The sequence below is a fragment of the Mastigoproctus giganteus genome, unplaced genomic scaffold, assembly GCF_048544385.1.
Source record: "Mastigoproctus giganteus isolate SK-2022 unplaced genomic scaffold, ASM4854438v1 scaffold_15, whole genome shotgun sequence".
NCBI lineage: Eukaryota > Metazoa > Arthropoda > Arachnida > Uropygi > Thelyphonidae > Mastigoproctus > Mastigoproctus giganteus.
This window is the reverse complement of record NW_028328292.1, coordinates 7,686,975-7,703,558: the sequence shown is the minus strand read 5'-3', so window position 1 is coordinate 7,703,558 and position 16,584 is coordinate 7,686,975. Positions and strand designations below refer to the sequence as shown.

General features: G+C 38.2%; 1 protein-coding gene across 1 annotated transcript in view; it reads right to left on the bottom strand.

Moving 5' to 3' along the window:
* The window catches only part of LOC150074936 (HEAT repeat-containing protein 6), a 314,697-nt gene that overhangs the window by 46,395 nt on the left and 251,718 nt on the right, over window positions 1-16,584 (bottom strand). Inside the window, exon 18 of the mRNA XM_090389386.1 lies at window positions 10,342-10,464. Coding sequence (XP_090245512.1) covers window positions 10,342-10,464 — 123 coding nt within the window. The remainder of the gene's footprint in view (window positions 1-10,341; window positions 10,465-16,584) is intronic.

Below are 16,584 nucleotides of genomic sequence, written 5' to 3'. Positions count from 1 at the left end.
TAAAAAGAAAAACCCAACCCCAGGGGCTGTATCCTAGTGGTCTCCAGAGCTACAGAGGCTTAGGCAGGAGATGCACAGGAGAAGGAAACTCTTCCAGCGGCAAGGTGCTCCCAGCCAGCAGTGGAAGTGGAGGCACTAAGACATTCCTGGGACGCAAGGAACTTATACAATGCAACCATACACAACGTAAGATGTGCAGTTGGAAACATCTTGTTTCTACCACTGGGAATGATAATCCCTGGGGTGTGGTATACTGAGTAACCACAAACAAACTCCCCAGGGGTGAGACCATACCAGCGACGAGGACACGGCAGGGTACTTATACCTGGACCTGGCAGGAAACAATTATTAACATCATAGATACCATGTTTCAAGACCATCTTGCCTCCTCTACCCCAGAGCAGATAACCCTCTGTGCAGATAATGAAACCTACTGCACGACTGCAACAGAACCTTTCACCAAACTTGAACTAGAAACAACTGCCATGAGGATTAGAAACAAGAAGTCTCCTGGCTCTGATCTTTTGGAGCCAGAGATTGTCAAGAAAGCCGTCAAAACCATTCCAGAGGTGCTTCTTAACCTATACAACCACTGCCTCAAAGGCAGCCTGTTCCCCCAGGCCTGGAAAACTGCAAACTTGTGCCTCATTCCCAAAAGTCCCAACAAACAACTGGACCTTCCAGGGTTGTACAGACCCATAGCACTCTTATCAGTCCTGAGCAAGCTCTTTGAGCAGCTATTAAGAAACAGAATAGGAATCCACTACACTGCAGCCGGCCTACAGTCACCCCAACAATATGGATTTAGGAAGGGATGCTCAACCCTGGATGTCACGAAAAATATTACTAATGCTGCAACTACCTCAGATCAGAAATACTTTCTGGTCATAGCAATAGACTTTGCTGGGGCGTTTGACACTTTATGGTGGCCAAGCGTTCTGGCCCGACTCCGGAAGGCCAACCTACCGTCAAATCTGTATCAAGTCATTAAATCCTACCCGTCAAATAGGTTCGTGACAGTCAGAGCACCATATTCTTCAGTAACAAGAGAAGTATTTAGAGGATGCCCACAAGGCTCAATCCTGGGTCCACTTCTATGGAACCTAGTTTTAGATGGCTTTTGAACCTGGAACTCGGCGACGTCGTCTCCCTAGCCTATGCAGATGATGTGGTTCTGATGCTGCCTGGGGGGGGGAGCTAGGGCGCAACTGGAGAACACTGCCAACAGAGCAATAGAAACTCTAGAGGACTGGGCTAACAGCAATAACTTGAAGATCTCATCCTCGAAAACAAGATCTATATTATTAAAAGGAGCCCTAGATTCCAGACGACCCCCTCAAATCAAGATACAAGGTAACACAATTAAGCTTACCACTGAATTAAAGCACCTTGGAGTCATACTAGACAAAAACCTGAGCTTTACACCACATATAGTGCACTTACGGAAGAAAATTAGAGGAGACTCCATGCTTTTTGCGCGAATCACATGCAAGGAATGGGGTTTGAAGAGAAAAACCCTCAGCCTCTACTATAAAGCTATTTTCCTGCGAGTGATTACATATGCTGTTGGAATATGGTATCGCAAGGCTACCACTGCAGTGAACCAGAAAAAACTGGAGACTACGCAGCGACACATACTCATAACCATCTTGAGAGCATGTAACACTAAGTATCCACACACTCCAGGCCTAACAGGATCCCTCCCTCTGGACCTGGAGATTGTTAAGCATGGGCTACTCTATCAACTGGCCAAAGGCAGAACGGCAACATGCCTCGATTACACCATAGATCTGTCAAATGATCCCAAAGTAGAAAGGAACCATCTCTCTCTGCTTACCTCCAACAAATTTGGCAGGCCCGATGGGAGACCTCCAGCAAAGGTGCAATAACAAGAAAATTTCTACCCAACATACGACTGGTATACCCGGATTATCCACCATGACTCTCACTAGGACTCTACACCACCTACCTGCTGATGGGACACGGGGCCATTAGAGACAAACTAGAAGGATTTGGACTGAGTGATACATTGTTTTGCCTCTGTGGTGAACGCGAAATGTGAGAGCACCTAATGTACATTTGCCCACTATACGAGGACCTCTGTTGCAGGTTCATCACTAGAACACAGCTTAACCTCCGTAATCAAGAAGACCTCGCCATAAGTGAAGTTGACACATACAAGGCATTCGTCCAACTGGCCCAGGACCTCTTCACAAGGAGAAGGACACTCCCATAACCTCAACCACTGCAGTAAACAACCATGCTGTGCAGACCAGCAGAAAATCTATACAACCACGGAAACCTACCCAGATGATGAACTGACACCAGGGTGAAACAACCAAGGAATTAAACCTCAAAACTGAGTCAACCTGAAGTGAAAATCTCTATGACAACCCACAGATGTATCCACCTGACGTGACAATCTCATTCAACACATGAACATTTCTGCGAGTCCAGCACAGGCATTTGACAGCCTGATCAAGACAACAAGACTGCCATGCAAGGACTCGGAGAAATGACTGCAGACATTGCTGCCACCTAGCCATATGGCGATCTGGGCTGGTAACCTTGACCAGCCTGCTTTCACTCCTATTCCTTGGCAGGGAGGGGGGGGGGGGAGATGGCTCACTGTCTTCTCCTCCTCCTGTCATCTCCTCTTTCCTTCTGGTGGGGCATGGGCATGCCCCACTGACTGCAGGGGCCATCTACCCTATAGGCCCTTTACTTCTCTTTCTTCCCCCAGCCGTCAGTCTCCCTACCCTTCTCTTGACTATACACCACGAAAGCCCCACACATCCGAATTTAAATAAATACCAAAATTATTGCCCGCCCCATTAGGCCTCCAGAACTTGTCATTTTAGCGTACAACATCATGGTCATTTCAGCAGACAAACCCCACATACTATCTCTTAATAGCGATCTTGCAATAATACCACAGCGATTATCTTTTTTTTTTTTTTTTTTTAGGACCCAGCCGCTGAAATCCCAGGAAATTAGGCGGCAGGACCTGCCAGAGTATAATAAATTTCAAGGTACACCTGGCCAACCTCCTCGTTGGCATAGTACGGACAACGTCAGGTCCCATTAGGGGCTCGACGGCCAATAGGCCAGAAGAACAATGGGCACAACATACTACACAACACACGATCCACACACTTTTAAATCTCTGGTCTTGACAGAGTACTGTCCCTCGATACAGCGAACACTTGTGGAGATGGGAGAAATTCATGGTGCCGTTTGACCCTCAACACACTTTGTACTTTGTACTTCCAGACATATGAATTTGTGAATTTCAGTCAACTGTTTTGAAATCTGAGAGTATCATATACAATTCTGTACGCTATTGTCATTGACATGATTAGTTCACTCACCAACACTTATTTTTTCACTGCTGGCTGCTTGGACTTTTCTTTATTGTCCATATTTCTTCTGACTGACACAAATTCCTTACACCAAAAATACATCTGCTCTACAGACATACTACTTAAACTGTACATTACCATCAAGTTTCAATAAATTTCAGATATTAAATTTTTCAAAAAGAATGTCCCTTTTGCATTTAGGAAAACAAATTAGGTGTTGGTAGTGCCATTTTGTAATCAACAACAAACAAAATTCACACATATAAACCTTATATCTTCAAAGTCCTTTTCTGGAACTAATTTGTTACTTTTATTTTGGAACAAACTTTGTATATAAATATCTTATAAATTTTAAGCTTAATTCATTTTTCTTTAAAAATATCATAATTTTGAGAAAAGCATAGAACAAGGTCTAGCTTATTACCATCCTGTATTATATTTAGTCTCCTCTGTGGAGAGGAGACTAAATATAATACAGTAAATAAATGTCCCTCCATCTATGGTGAGGGAGGGCCATTTAGTATTACTATTAATAGTGGCAAATGATGCAAGAAAGCAAGCTTATACAGCATCAGCCAAGAAAAAAAAAAAAATAGTTTGTCTAGGTTAACAAGATGGTAAGCTTGTTACAACAAACAACCATCTGTTGGATGAAGGTAAACTTCTGCACATTTATTCTGCTACCATCCTTCCTCAATTTCAATCTATGCTTACTCATATGCATAGTCTGAGCAAGAGGAAGAATCCCATCAGCATTGAGTTTGCTCAAGCCATTTGAAGCTTTAAACACCTCAATCAGATCACCTCACAGGTGCCTACTCACCAGAAACTGCAATTTTTAGAACTGAAGCCTTTCATGGTAAGAGCACCCCCTTGTTCCTCTCATCATTCTCGTTGCACTTCTCTTTACCCATTCCAACAGCCCTGTACGCATCCAGACTGTGTGCAGGACTCAAGATGGGATAGTCACCTACTTATCCCTGCTAGCAAAATTCCTGTATATCATTGACAAAACCCCATGAGTTATCCTGGCAGCACGTCTGCAATGCTCAGAGAAATTCATGTCATATTAGACTACAAAATTATCTCCAGATACTTTTCATTTTCCAATACCACGAGTGTACTGTACAACACAGTCGATATGTTACTCTGGGATTACTGAAAAGCAGATGCAGTACCTTTCATCTGTCAATGTTAAACTTCAATTGCCATTTCTCAGCCCTCTGCCTAATTTTTCTAGATCTTGTTGTAGCAGCATACCTTCATTACTGTCATTAATCACCCTACCAACCTTTCTATTGTATTATCTGCAGACTTAGATATTAACCCTGATCAATATCATTAATAAATACAGAAAACAACAATGGGCCCAGCACTGAACCCTGTGGGACTCCACTAATAACATTAGTCCAATAAGAGCAGTGCCATTGATAACTACTCTCTGTCTTCTCCCACACAACCATCCCTTTATCCATAACAGTAACTTTCCCTTAATGCCACACTGTTCCCATTTGCACAGCAGTCGTTTATGTGCAACAATATTAAAAGTTTTCCTGAAATCCAAGTATATAATATCAAAATTATTTTTTGCATCAAGATCTTTTGTCACTGCATCATACACTGCTCAACAAAATTAACAGAACATGTAGAAAATGTGGTGTAACTTGTGTAGCTTGCGATGAAGTGGGACAAAATTTGGTATGGTTGTATACCAAAAAATAACGATGAAATAAAGAGACAGCAAGAAACTTCAGACAGGTATAAAGAACATTTAGAGGGATTGTATAAGAATTACCAAAAAGGTCACATTACAGACATTGATACAAGATTCTCAAAAATATGGTCACATGACATCGGTTCAGTATATGATCCTCTCCAATGGCTAAACAGGCCTGACCATGGTGAACCATTCTCGATATACGAGTCTCTAAGATTATGTGGCAAAAAGTCCCAATCTTCCACTAGACCTTAGCTCACAAAGTGACCGAGGAGTTGGCTGAGCCATGCAATGCAACACCCTAGGGCATCCCACATGTGTGGGATGCCCTAGTGTGTTGCATTGCATCGATCGGATTTAAGTCTGGTGATCATACTGGCCATGGCAGCCATTGGATATCTTCAGTTTCAAGATATACCTCCACCACCCTAGGGCATCCCACATGTGTGGGATGCCCTAGTGTGTTGCATTGCATCGATAGGATTTAAGTCTGGTGATCATACTGGCCATGGCAGCAATTGGATATCTTCAGTTTCAAGATATACCTCCACCACTTGAGCTCTATGTGCAGTGGTGTTGCCATGCATCAAAAGAAAATCTGGGCCAACTTCACCCTAAAAAGTCACACAGGGTTCAAAGATCTGTTCTCAGTACCTCTGCACAGTTATGGTATCCCTATCAAAAACTTGAAGAGGGATGTGGCAGTTGATCATTAATCCGCCCCACACATGAACACTGTAAGTGTTCATGCCTCCACTGTAAGTGTTCCTTTCTCTGACGTTGGAGGAATGGTACCAAATTCCTCGCTGTCTCTGAATGAAATAATGTCTTGCATTGAGTCCACTCGAATTGAGCCTTCTTAACATAGTTCGGTTGGAAATGTTTTACCTGTGGCTCAAGCAGCCTCAAACAACTGATGATAGAACATCATAGAGTTCCATCTTGCTGTTAGAGCCAGATAGCAGTCTGTTCTAGGTGATGTAGCCCTCGGGCGACCTTGGCTAGTTCCTGTCTCCCGAAACTGCTTCCATACTGCCGAGATGACACTGTGTGATACATTAAGCCAACGTGTGCCACCTTTACCTGCCCAGCTTCAATTAGCCCAACAGCCCACTATCTCAAAGAATCATCTAAATGACAATAACTTGCCACCTTGAGTACTGGAGATGTGGCTATCTCAAAGAGTAAGCAAAAAAACAGGAATGAAATGATGTGATCACATCCAGTGTTTTTATAGGCATGAATATTATAGGCATCCTTTTGCAAAAGGGTTTTCTGGTTATCAGCAGTGATCATTCGTGTATTAAGAATTTGCAGATAAAGGAACCACTAGGTGGCAGTGATCACAGTGTGCTGAAGTGGGATTTACTCAAAGAGGTAACTACCGTCAGGGGTAAAGGAAAGGGTTTTTGCTTCCGTAAAGGGGAGTACAGTGGTCTCAGACAGTTTTTAAATTCTGTACAGTGGGATCAACTGACGATGTTACAAACAGTAAATTCTAAGTGGGAAGCATTCAAAGAATTAATCGTGGAAGCTACTAGACTTTATATACCGATTAAGAAATATCGTTCAAGGTTTAGGCCTAAATGGTTATCAAATGAACTAATGAGACTCGTGACAGAGAAGAAAAATGCATGGGATGCATATAAATTATCAGGTGACGCAGAAGCCTGTGGCAGATATAAGCTAGTCTGTAATCAGGTCACAAAAGAGGTTCGGAAGGCGGATTACGAGAAATCTTTGGCAAAAGATGCTAAGAAAAACAGCAAGGATTTCTTTACTTATATAAACTCTAAAAGGAAGAGGATGAATATGATTGGTCCACTTGACATCGATGGTTCGACTGTTGATGATCCTGCTCAGATAGCAAACAAACTGAATGAGTATTTTGCATCTACATTCACACGGGAGGAATTATTACAATTTGAAAATGGAAGAAGGTTATCAAATTGTAGCAGTGTGCTTAATGATTTTGTAATAACTGAGAGCAAAGTGGAGGAGAAATTGTTGAAGTTAAACATAAGAAAGGCACCTGGGGTGGATGGGATCTATCCAGTTATTTTAAAGGAGGTGGCAAAGCAACTAAGCAAACCCTTAGCCATAATTATGAGAGCATCCTTGGACTCAGGGGAGGTTCCCACGGACTGGAGATGTGCAAATGTGTCCCCAATTCACAAAGGTGGATCGAAGGGTGACACGAGTAATTACAGACCAGTTAGTTTAACTTCTGTTCCGGGTAAAATAATGGAGTCGCTGGTTAAAGATGCATTGCAGGATCATCTAGACAAGACTGCAGCAATAATTCAAACACAGCATGGGTTTGTTAAGGGAAAGTCTTGTCTGACAAATTTGATTGGTTATTATGATGTGGTCACAAAGGAACTGGATGCAAAAAATAATTTTGATATCATATACTTGGATTTCAGGAAAGCTTTTGACACTGTTGCGCATGGAAGACTACTGTACAAATTGGAGCAGAATGGTATTAAGGGTAAGTTGCTACAATGGATAAAAGGATGGTTAAGTGGGAGAAGACAGAGGGTGGTAATCAATGGGTGCTGCTCTTCGTGGACTAATGTTATTAGTGGAGTCCCACAGGGTTCGGTGTTGGGTCCACTGTTGTTTTGTGTATTTATCAATGATATTGATGAAGGTATATCAGGCTTAATGTCGAAGTTTGCAGATGATACAAAGGTTGGCAAGGTTGTTAATGACAGTAATGGCAGTGTGCTACTGCAACAGCATCTAGATAATTTGGGCAGATGGGCAAAGAAGTGGCAACTGAAGTTCAACCTTGACAAATGCAAAGTACTGCATATGGGTAGAAGTAACCCCAGAGAAACGTACCAACTGTGTGGTACTACACTTAAGGTGGTAGAAAATGAAAAAGACCTGGGAGTAATTGTGCAGTCAGATATGAAGTTTTCTGAGCAGTGCAGACAGGCTGCTAGGGCGGGTCATGGGGTTTTGTCAATGATATATAGGAATTTTGCTAGCAGGGAAAAGGAGGTGATTGTCCCTCTGTATAAGGCAATGGTCAGGCCACGCCTTGAGTACTGCGTACAGGTCTGGAGGCCTCATTTTAGGAAGGATGTAGATTTGCTTGAGCGTGTACAGAGAAGAGCAACACGATTGGTGAGGGGAATGAAGGGATTCTCTTACCAAGAGAGGCTTAAGTTCTGCAAATTGCAGTGGCTGGAGACTAGGCACCTGCGCGGTGATCTGATTGAGGTCTATAAGGCCTTGAATGGGTTGAGCACGCTGAATTCTGATGGGATCCTTCCACTTGTTCAGATTACCAACCTACGGGGACATAAGTTCAAATTAAGAAAGGACAGATGTAGAATAGATGTGCGGAAATTTGCCTTTAGCCAGCGGGTGGTTAATTGCTGGAACAAACTTCCATCTGTCGTTGTGGAAGTTGATAGGTTAAATAAATTTAAGGAGGAACTGGACAGGCATTTGGAGGGAATGGTGTGATTTTTTTTTTTTTTTTTTTTGGCTGATGCTGCATAAGCTCCTACACTTGCTTTCTTGCATCATGTGCCACTACTACTACTACTACTACTACTATATGCAATAAAACTTTCCAAAGAATTTTCCAATCTATTTTCAAATTTTGCATTATTTTTTTTCCCCAGACCAATTTTCAAATTTTTCATTTTTTTCATTGATTTTCAAAATTTCTGTTATTTTATTTTTAATTTTTAGGAAATAGAAAATACCAGGAGAAACTCATTCTCAAAGACATCGCTGACAAGCTCATAAATGAAAGAAGTGATATAGATATAGAGCTCAGCAGAGTAATGAAAAAGCAGATGAAATAAGAAGAAAAGCAGTTGAAAGTAAAGAAAACAGGTGAATGATTGCAACAGGAAGACAAATGAAGATTTGCAAATAGAGTGGCTAACAAAACTGGTTAGCAAAATCAAATCATACCTAAATGTAATGCTGAAAGCATTACATTTAGGTATGATTTGTTGTATGATTTGTTGTTAGGTATGATTTGTTGATATGTATCATTTCATTCCTGTTTCAGCCAATGCTGAAAGCCATGCACGAGCAAGAGCATATCATAGATTAGTGCAACGAGGAGAGTCCACAGTTGAAAACAATTATCAAATTGCATTATTAGTCATCTTATTACCTCAGTCTGTCCCACTGACACCTTAGCTGAGGGAGAGGTTTTTGTAATTACTTCAATATTAATCTTTACTTCTTCTCTGAAACAGTTTTTGTGAAATATTCGCCATGGATATTCTAGTCTTTAAGTAAATCCCACATCAATACACTTTGATCACTGCCATACAGCACTCTTTTATCTTCAGATTCTTAATGCATTAAAAACGACTGCTGATAATCAGATCAAGAGTACTGCCCTCTCTCTCGTTGCTTCTCTAACATGCTGCTCTAGAAAACAATCATCCAATAAATCCAAAAAGTCTTGCTATTGTAGATGTTATAAGATAGGTCCAATTATGGCCATGCAGATATAGAGATAACTTAATTAGTTATTTAAATTAAATTATACAGTTTTTATATAGAAGGTATAATTATTCAGTTATGCACATTTAATATTAATGTATGATGTTTTTATTTAGCTATATTCTGACAATATATAAAAACTTCAAAATTAAAAGGTAAAGTGCAAACCATACCTTCTTATTTTCAAGTATACTTAGATTATTTCTGGGAAGGGAAAGGGAAGAAATGTATCCAAATAAAAATTCAAAATTTTATTTGGATACATTTAAGAATGAAAATTATTAAATTACAATAATAAAATACAATTTAAAATTACTAGCAATCATTTTGGCATAATCATGGATAATTATGCTGAAATTTGTAAGATTATTATACGTGCTTTTATAAACCCCTCCATCCTTCAAAGAGAGAAGCTTTCACTGCAAGCAAGTCCTTTCACCACTTTGACCATTTATGATGCTAAATGGTGTGTCATCAGATATCCGTTCTAACCCTCTCATTTATGAAATCTCAAATGATGATCAACACCAAATGGTGTAAGAGAGAAATTTCTGAAATTCTTTTTTTTAAGGTAATTTAAAGATTTTGTTTAATCCCCTTGAGATTTTCATTTTATCATCCCCGCTACCAAAGAAGCTTTTCTGTAGTTGATTTTTAATGGATAATTTACAAAACAGAAAAATATAAATGTATTATTCTATTTATATATGACATGTGGATTTTGGATAATACTAGCGAAACAACACCAGACATTCACGGAATTGAGTTTCATCTTACCTCTCGAAGACAAGAGAATAAAGCATAAATTCCAAGTGAGCGAACAGCTGCACCTCTCACATTTGGATCATCATCTGAAGCTAGCCCTAACAGGAGTGTGATACAAAGAATGCGGTGACTAGTCTGAAAAAATATATAAATAAGCACAATTTCCACATTACTTCAAATACTTTGTCCAATAGCAAAGAATAAATAAAACTATTTTGATATAAAATAATAATATTACTTCAATTTTAATCAAGTCATTTAAACAAAGATATCACCACCTGATGCTATTCTATCACTGTATAGCACAGCGTTTCCTAAACTGTGTTCCGTAAAAAATCCTAATTAATAATTTTAAAAATAAAATAAAATAAATAAATTTTGCATATTTGTAGCGTACATCACTTTTATATCATTCTAATTTTTAATATTATTTTTCAGTTATTAATATACTATACTGGCATCAACTAATAATCAAATAGACCATGGAACACTATTTTGGCAGGCTTTGCATAGAGAAGTATGCATAGAGTAATGACATCTACGAAAAAGTAGCAATGTAGTGATCTAATATGCCATTCGTATGCAATTTAGCCTGGAGTACTCGAGTTGAGGGTGAGGGGGAAGCGAACCAATATCATTCATCATTCGGGTGGATGAAAAAAAGTAGCCTTCCACTGACACGTTTTTGCATGTTTACAGTGCTGGTGAGGACTGTCTTTGCAATTACGAGATTAGTTCTGTAGTAGTGCAGAAAACTAATAAGCCTAACTAAACTCACTTCTTTGTATAAATATTTTTTGATAATTATCTGTATTTCAAAATATTATTATTAAAATAAATGACCATGGATTTGTGGTTGAAAAAAGGTAACTTTAAAAAAATGAGAAGCAAGTAATTCTAATAGTGCAACTGTGGTTGATGATTACGAACACAATATTAAGCATTAGTAGAGGCAGGGCTGCACCAGGCTATATAGCCACCCTGGTGCAAACTTCTTATTGCCGTCCCTACTCTCCACGGTCATTTTTCTTATATCAATTATTTTTTGGGAAATTAAAAAAATATATATTTCCAAAATAATATATATATGTTAAAAATAAAATATAATAACGAAAATACATTAATTTGCTTTGGCCGCAGACAATAAAAGTTTCAGAGAAAGATTTGAAACTTTGTTTTTTAATATTGCCCACCATTTAAATACTACTAGAAAAAAAATTATAAAGTTCCTGTATAATTCCAAAAAAATCAATTGTCTCAAAAGATATTTTTGCTGCATCACTACTAAATTCAAAGTATGGGCAGCACAAGGTACGAAAAAGGCTCAGGAGTTTTATATCTAAATTTTTTTCCTGAAGACCATTATGTTTTCCTTTCATATTGGCCCCATTGTCATAGTCTTGCCCATGCATATTTTGAATATTAATGTTATATTTTTCCAAAAATTCTAAAATGAATGTTAGCCCACTACCAGTTGTATTTCCAATTTCACAGAAACCTAAAAAATGTTCCCTAATTTCAATTTTTGTGCTTCATCATTATAAATTACAAATCTTAAAATAATTGCCAATTGTTCCTGATGACTGGCATCAGGTGTACAATCTAAAATCAAAGAGTAATATTTAGGTTCCTGTAACTTATTTAAAATTTTTGTCCTTATACTATTTCCTATTATATTTAAATATTATTTTGAATTTTGTCTCCTAAATAATGTGGCATGTGAAGTTTATCAATTCGAATATGTTGGATGTGTTCTGATAAAGTGGAATCAAATTTGGCAATCATTTGTATTAATTGCAAAAAGTTTCCGTTATTGTTATCGAATAATTTTGAATTAGTGCACATTAAAGACAAATTTTGCTTTGCCAAATATTGAATACTGATTGCCATCTTATTTTTCTTGATTTATCAGACTTTGATGACGTGCATCTACTGTATTTTTCAATTATAAGTTTTTACGCAAATTAATTAATTTGTTAGTATGCATATTGCTTTTTTCGTGAACATTCAACTGTCTTGTTAAATGTTGCCAATCTTTGAATACACCGTTTACAAGTGCAACTGAAACAGTACTATTTAAAAATAATTTACAATTATAACAAAAGACTTTTGCAAATTTGAATGCAGCAATCAATTACGCAAAAGTGATTCACAGTTTTGTAATTTTTTAGTGTAATATTCAATAGAAAAGTTTCTTCTATTATTACCTTTATCTTTTGGAAAATCAAATTTTTTTAATTGTTCTGTTTTATTTTCAACTAACATCATTCTTATTTTATTATTTAGCATTAGTGGCCATTTAACAAGGATCATTAAGTGAAATTAGTTGATCTTGTATACCACTTTCTTCTTCATCTGACATTGCTTCATTTGCACCTAGTGATTCTTGCTGAATTGGAATGTCAACATCTTGAGCAGGTAATAATTCACGTTTCGGTTTCTTCATCAACAGTAGTAAAGCTAGAGGAAATCGAAGTCGATGGACCCGACTGTGGCTGGATATCCAGAAACCTGGTAAATGAACTTGTTGCTTTTTTTTTTTTTTTTCCTGTATTCATAACCAGAGAGGTGTTTCCTTCCTCAGACATCTGAGAAATATTGAAAACAAAAGTTTTAAATTTAAAATTCATTATTTGTTAATATAAAATACGACAAAACATATTCTTCAATACATTGAACTTTTAGACTCCTTAGTCTTTGCTGTCTCTTTTAGTGTTTACAGGACATTGGTCATTACCGCCCCTTAGTCATTGCAGCCCTGGTGCGGTGCCACTTTCACCACTGGGTTGCCACGGCTCTGAGTAGAGGCATAAGATGCAAGAAAGAAAGCTTATACAGCATCAGTCAAAAGAAAAAAAAAAAACTTCCCATTTCACCCAACCATTCGCTCCAAAAGTTTGTTTACTTCCTTGAATTTATTTAAGCTTTCAACTTCCATGATGACAGATGGAAGTTTGTTACAGCAATCAACTACCTATTCGCTAAAGGCAAATTTCTGCATATCCATTCGACAACTGTCTTTCCTCAGTTTCAGTTTATGCCCCCTCAGGTTTCTAATCTGAGCAAGAAAAAGAATGCCATCAGCACTGATCCTGCTCAACCCATTCAAGGCCTTATACACCTCAATCAGATCACCTCGCAAGTGCCTAGTCTACAGACACTGCAATTTGCAGAACTTAAGCTTTCTTTGTAAGAGCACCCCTTTGTTCCCCTCACCAGTCTTGTTGCCTTTCTCTGCACTCGTTCTGTAGTAGCCTGACCATTGCCTTATACAAAGGGATAATCCCTATCATTCACAAGACCCCATGACCTGCTCTGGCAGCTTGTCTGCACTGATCAGAAAACTTCATATATGACTTCACAATTACCCTCAAGTCTCGTTAATTCTCCACTTCCCTGAGTGTAACACCTCTTACACCATGTCTCTGATATCCCAACAACATTAGCCTTTGATGTCTTGACCAGCACTTCAAATTCATCAAATTTATTTACTATACTCCTAGCACTGTTGTACATGCAAGTATACATGCACCTGTTCTTACTCTTAGTTACTCTAACACAACCCATATATTTACTTGTTTCATGACTCCCAGCAGTTCCTGAAATCCCCAGAAACATGCTTTCCAGGCTGCTGCTCATTACAATAGAAGCAGTGCAAGAATCACTTTCACCTCTGCATGCAGCTACTGTTAATCTATTAGTCTGTGAATTCTCTCCCAAAGTTAGCAGTTTTCTGACCCACCTAACATTGCCTCGATAGCATCAGCAAATATTCTTGCACCCTTTCTATTTAAGTGTATCCCATCCCTGTAGAAGCAATCTCTACTGTTGGCAAGCACAGACCATATTGTCACACTTCAAAGTGAGGATGAACAATTGCAGCCTTTTGTTCCCCAAAAATCTGAAGTGAAAAAACAGAAACCAACTAATAAAAGACCAAAACAAAAGTATGATTACGGTTATTTGAATTTCGGCTTTACATGTGTTGGAAATAAAGATGCTCCTGATGCACAATGCGTCATATGTAATAAAATGCAGTGGATTCCAGTTATTTGGGACACATCGGGATAGTGCATTTTGGTCTGATTAGGTGGCTGCCCATATTATGTGAAGTTTCAAGTAAATAGTTAAAAATATAGTGGACCCACGCTTTATGATTGATTCTCTATACGATCAAATCATGTGACAATGGACTCACCATAGTAAAGTACAGGTAGGTCCCGTTTTACGATGGTCCATTTTACAACTTTTCACATTAACGACTGTTTCAAAATATTACCTGAAAAATTTGAAAATAACAAAAAAATCACAACTCAGTAACAAGTAGCAGCAACACCTGGAAGTCCGAACACGCACTAGGCATTTCTTTTGTTTTTTGTGGTGCATTGTAGGTAGACTGATAGCTACAACACAAGTTATTATTATTATTAATAGCCATATGGTGCAAGGAAGTCTGAGGCTTATGCTGCACCAGGAAAAAAAAAAAAAAAAAATTCATAGGTTACCCTGAGAGAGAGAGAGAGAGAGAGAGAGAGAGAGAGAGTCAAAAGTAGAAGGGAATCACCAAGAAAGAGAAGAACGATGATATCCAGATCAGGACCCTGGGTGTGCAAGCCCATACTCACCAGATGTGAGCCCCCAGGGTTCTTTGTTTACATTCAGTGTGCCATGTTCGTTTCATTGTGAATTTTCCCTCAATTGTTAATGGGTTACACAATGTTATTTCTCATTAATAATAATTTTTGTGTAACCATGAACTCTAAGTGTAGGGTGGTTTCTGTGTCGGGGGGAGGGGAAGTGTAAAACATTAACAATTAAGGAGAAAATGGATGTGACTGTCACATGGAGTCTGGTGAGCATCGGTCGGATGTGTGTGTAAGGCGTTGAGTTTAGCACCTTCTACTGTATCAATAATTATTAGCATTAGCAAGGGCCCATGATGCAAGAAAGCAAGCTTATATAGCATCAGCCAAAAAAAAAAAAAAAAAAAAAAACCCCTTATTTCACCCATCCCCTTGCTCCAAATGTTTGTCAAATTCTACCTTGAATCTATTTAAGCTATCAACTTCTACAACGACAGATGGAAGTTTGTTCCAGCAATCAACCACCCGCTGGCTAAAGGCAAACTTCCGCACATCTATCCTACAACCATCTTTCCTCAATTTGAATTTATGCCCTCTCAAGCAATTATTCTGAGCAAGAGGAAGAATCCCATCAGCATTGAGCATGCTCAAACCATTCAAGGCTTTATGAACAATGTTGATAAAATAAAGCGCACACGCACAGGGATAACAAGTGTGTCATCCTCCAGAACAACTTATTCATGCAGTGAGACAATGGAAAAAATGGAGAAATTGTTAGTGTTGTGGGTTGATGATATGAACCAAAATAACATTCCTGTTACACAGGTGGTAATTCTGGACAAGGCAAAGTCATTATTTGACGAAATATGTGAGGAGTCTGGTAGCACTGAAACATTTACGGCCAGCAAAGGGTGGTTTCATTAGTTTAAAAACTGTTGTAAAATTCACAATGTGAAAGTGTCTGGTGAGGCTGCGAGTGCTGACGTTGTGGTGGTGGAAGAGTATCTTTCCAAATTTAAATGCTTAACAGACGAAGGCAACTACCACCCTATTTAGTTTTTAATGTGGACGAAACGGGTAGTGGAGTCATCACTTGAGTAAATACATACTGAAGTGATGACTCCACAGCACCAAAGTAAAATTTTATTTTATTAATTATTTTATATATAAGTATAAATAAAACATGTGCATTAAATGTTTAAAATATTTAATTATTTATAAAGAACAGAAATATTAGTGCATACTTGGAAAAATTTTGGGAATTTTGGAACCTATCTCATATAGTTTGGTCTTGTTTTACGATTTTTCATTTTATGACCCTGTTTTGCCGGAACCTAACCATGTCGTAAAACGGGTCCTACCTGTACGCTCACTATATGGTAAGTAGTAAGTGCCGATCATTGTGATCACATTTGTGAATTGAATTTTAATTCTATTAAACAGCGATTGTAATAAGTGAAAATTGAAGGAATATTATCCACAGGCTATAAAAATAAAGATATATTAAGCACAAATTTACACTTTATTACCTTACCAATTAAAAAATTAAATGATACATGAAAATCGGAAGAATATTTTCCACAGTTTATCAAAATAAAAATAAATTTATGATTACGTGCATAGCTTAATTAATATGTACTATAATATGTACATACTAACTAGTTGATATTTC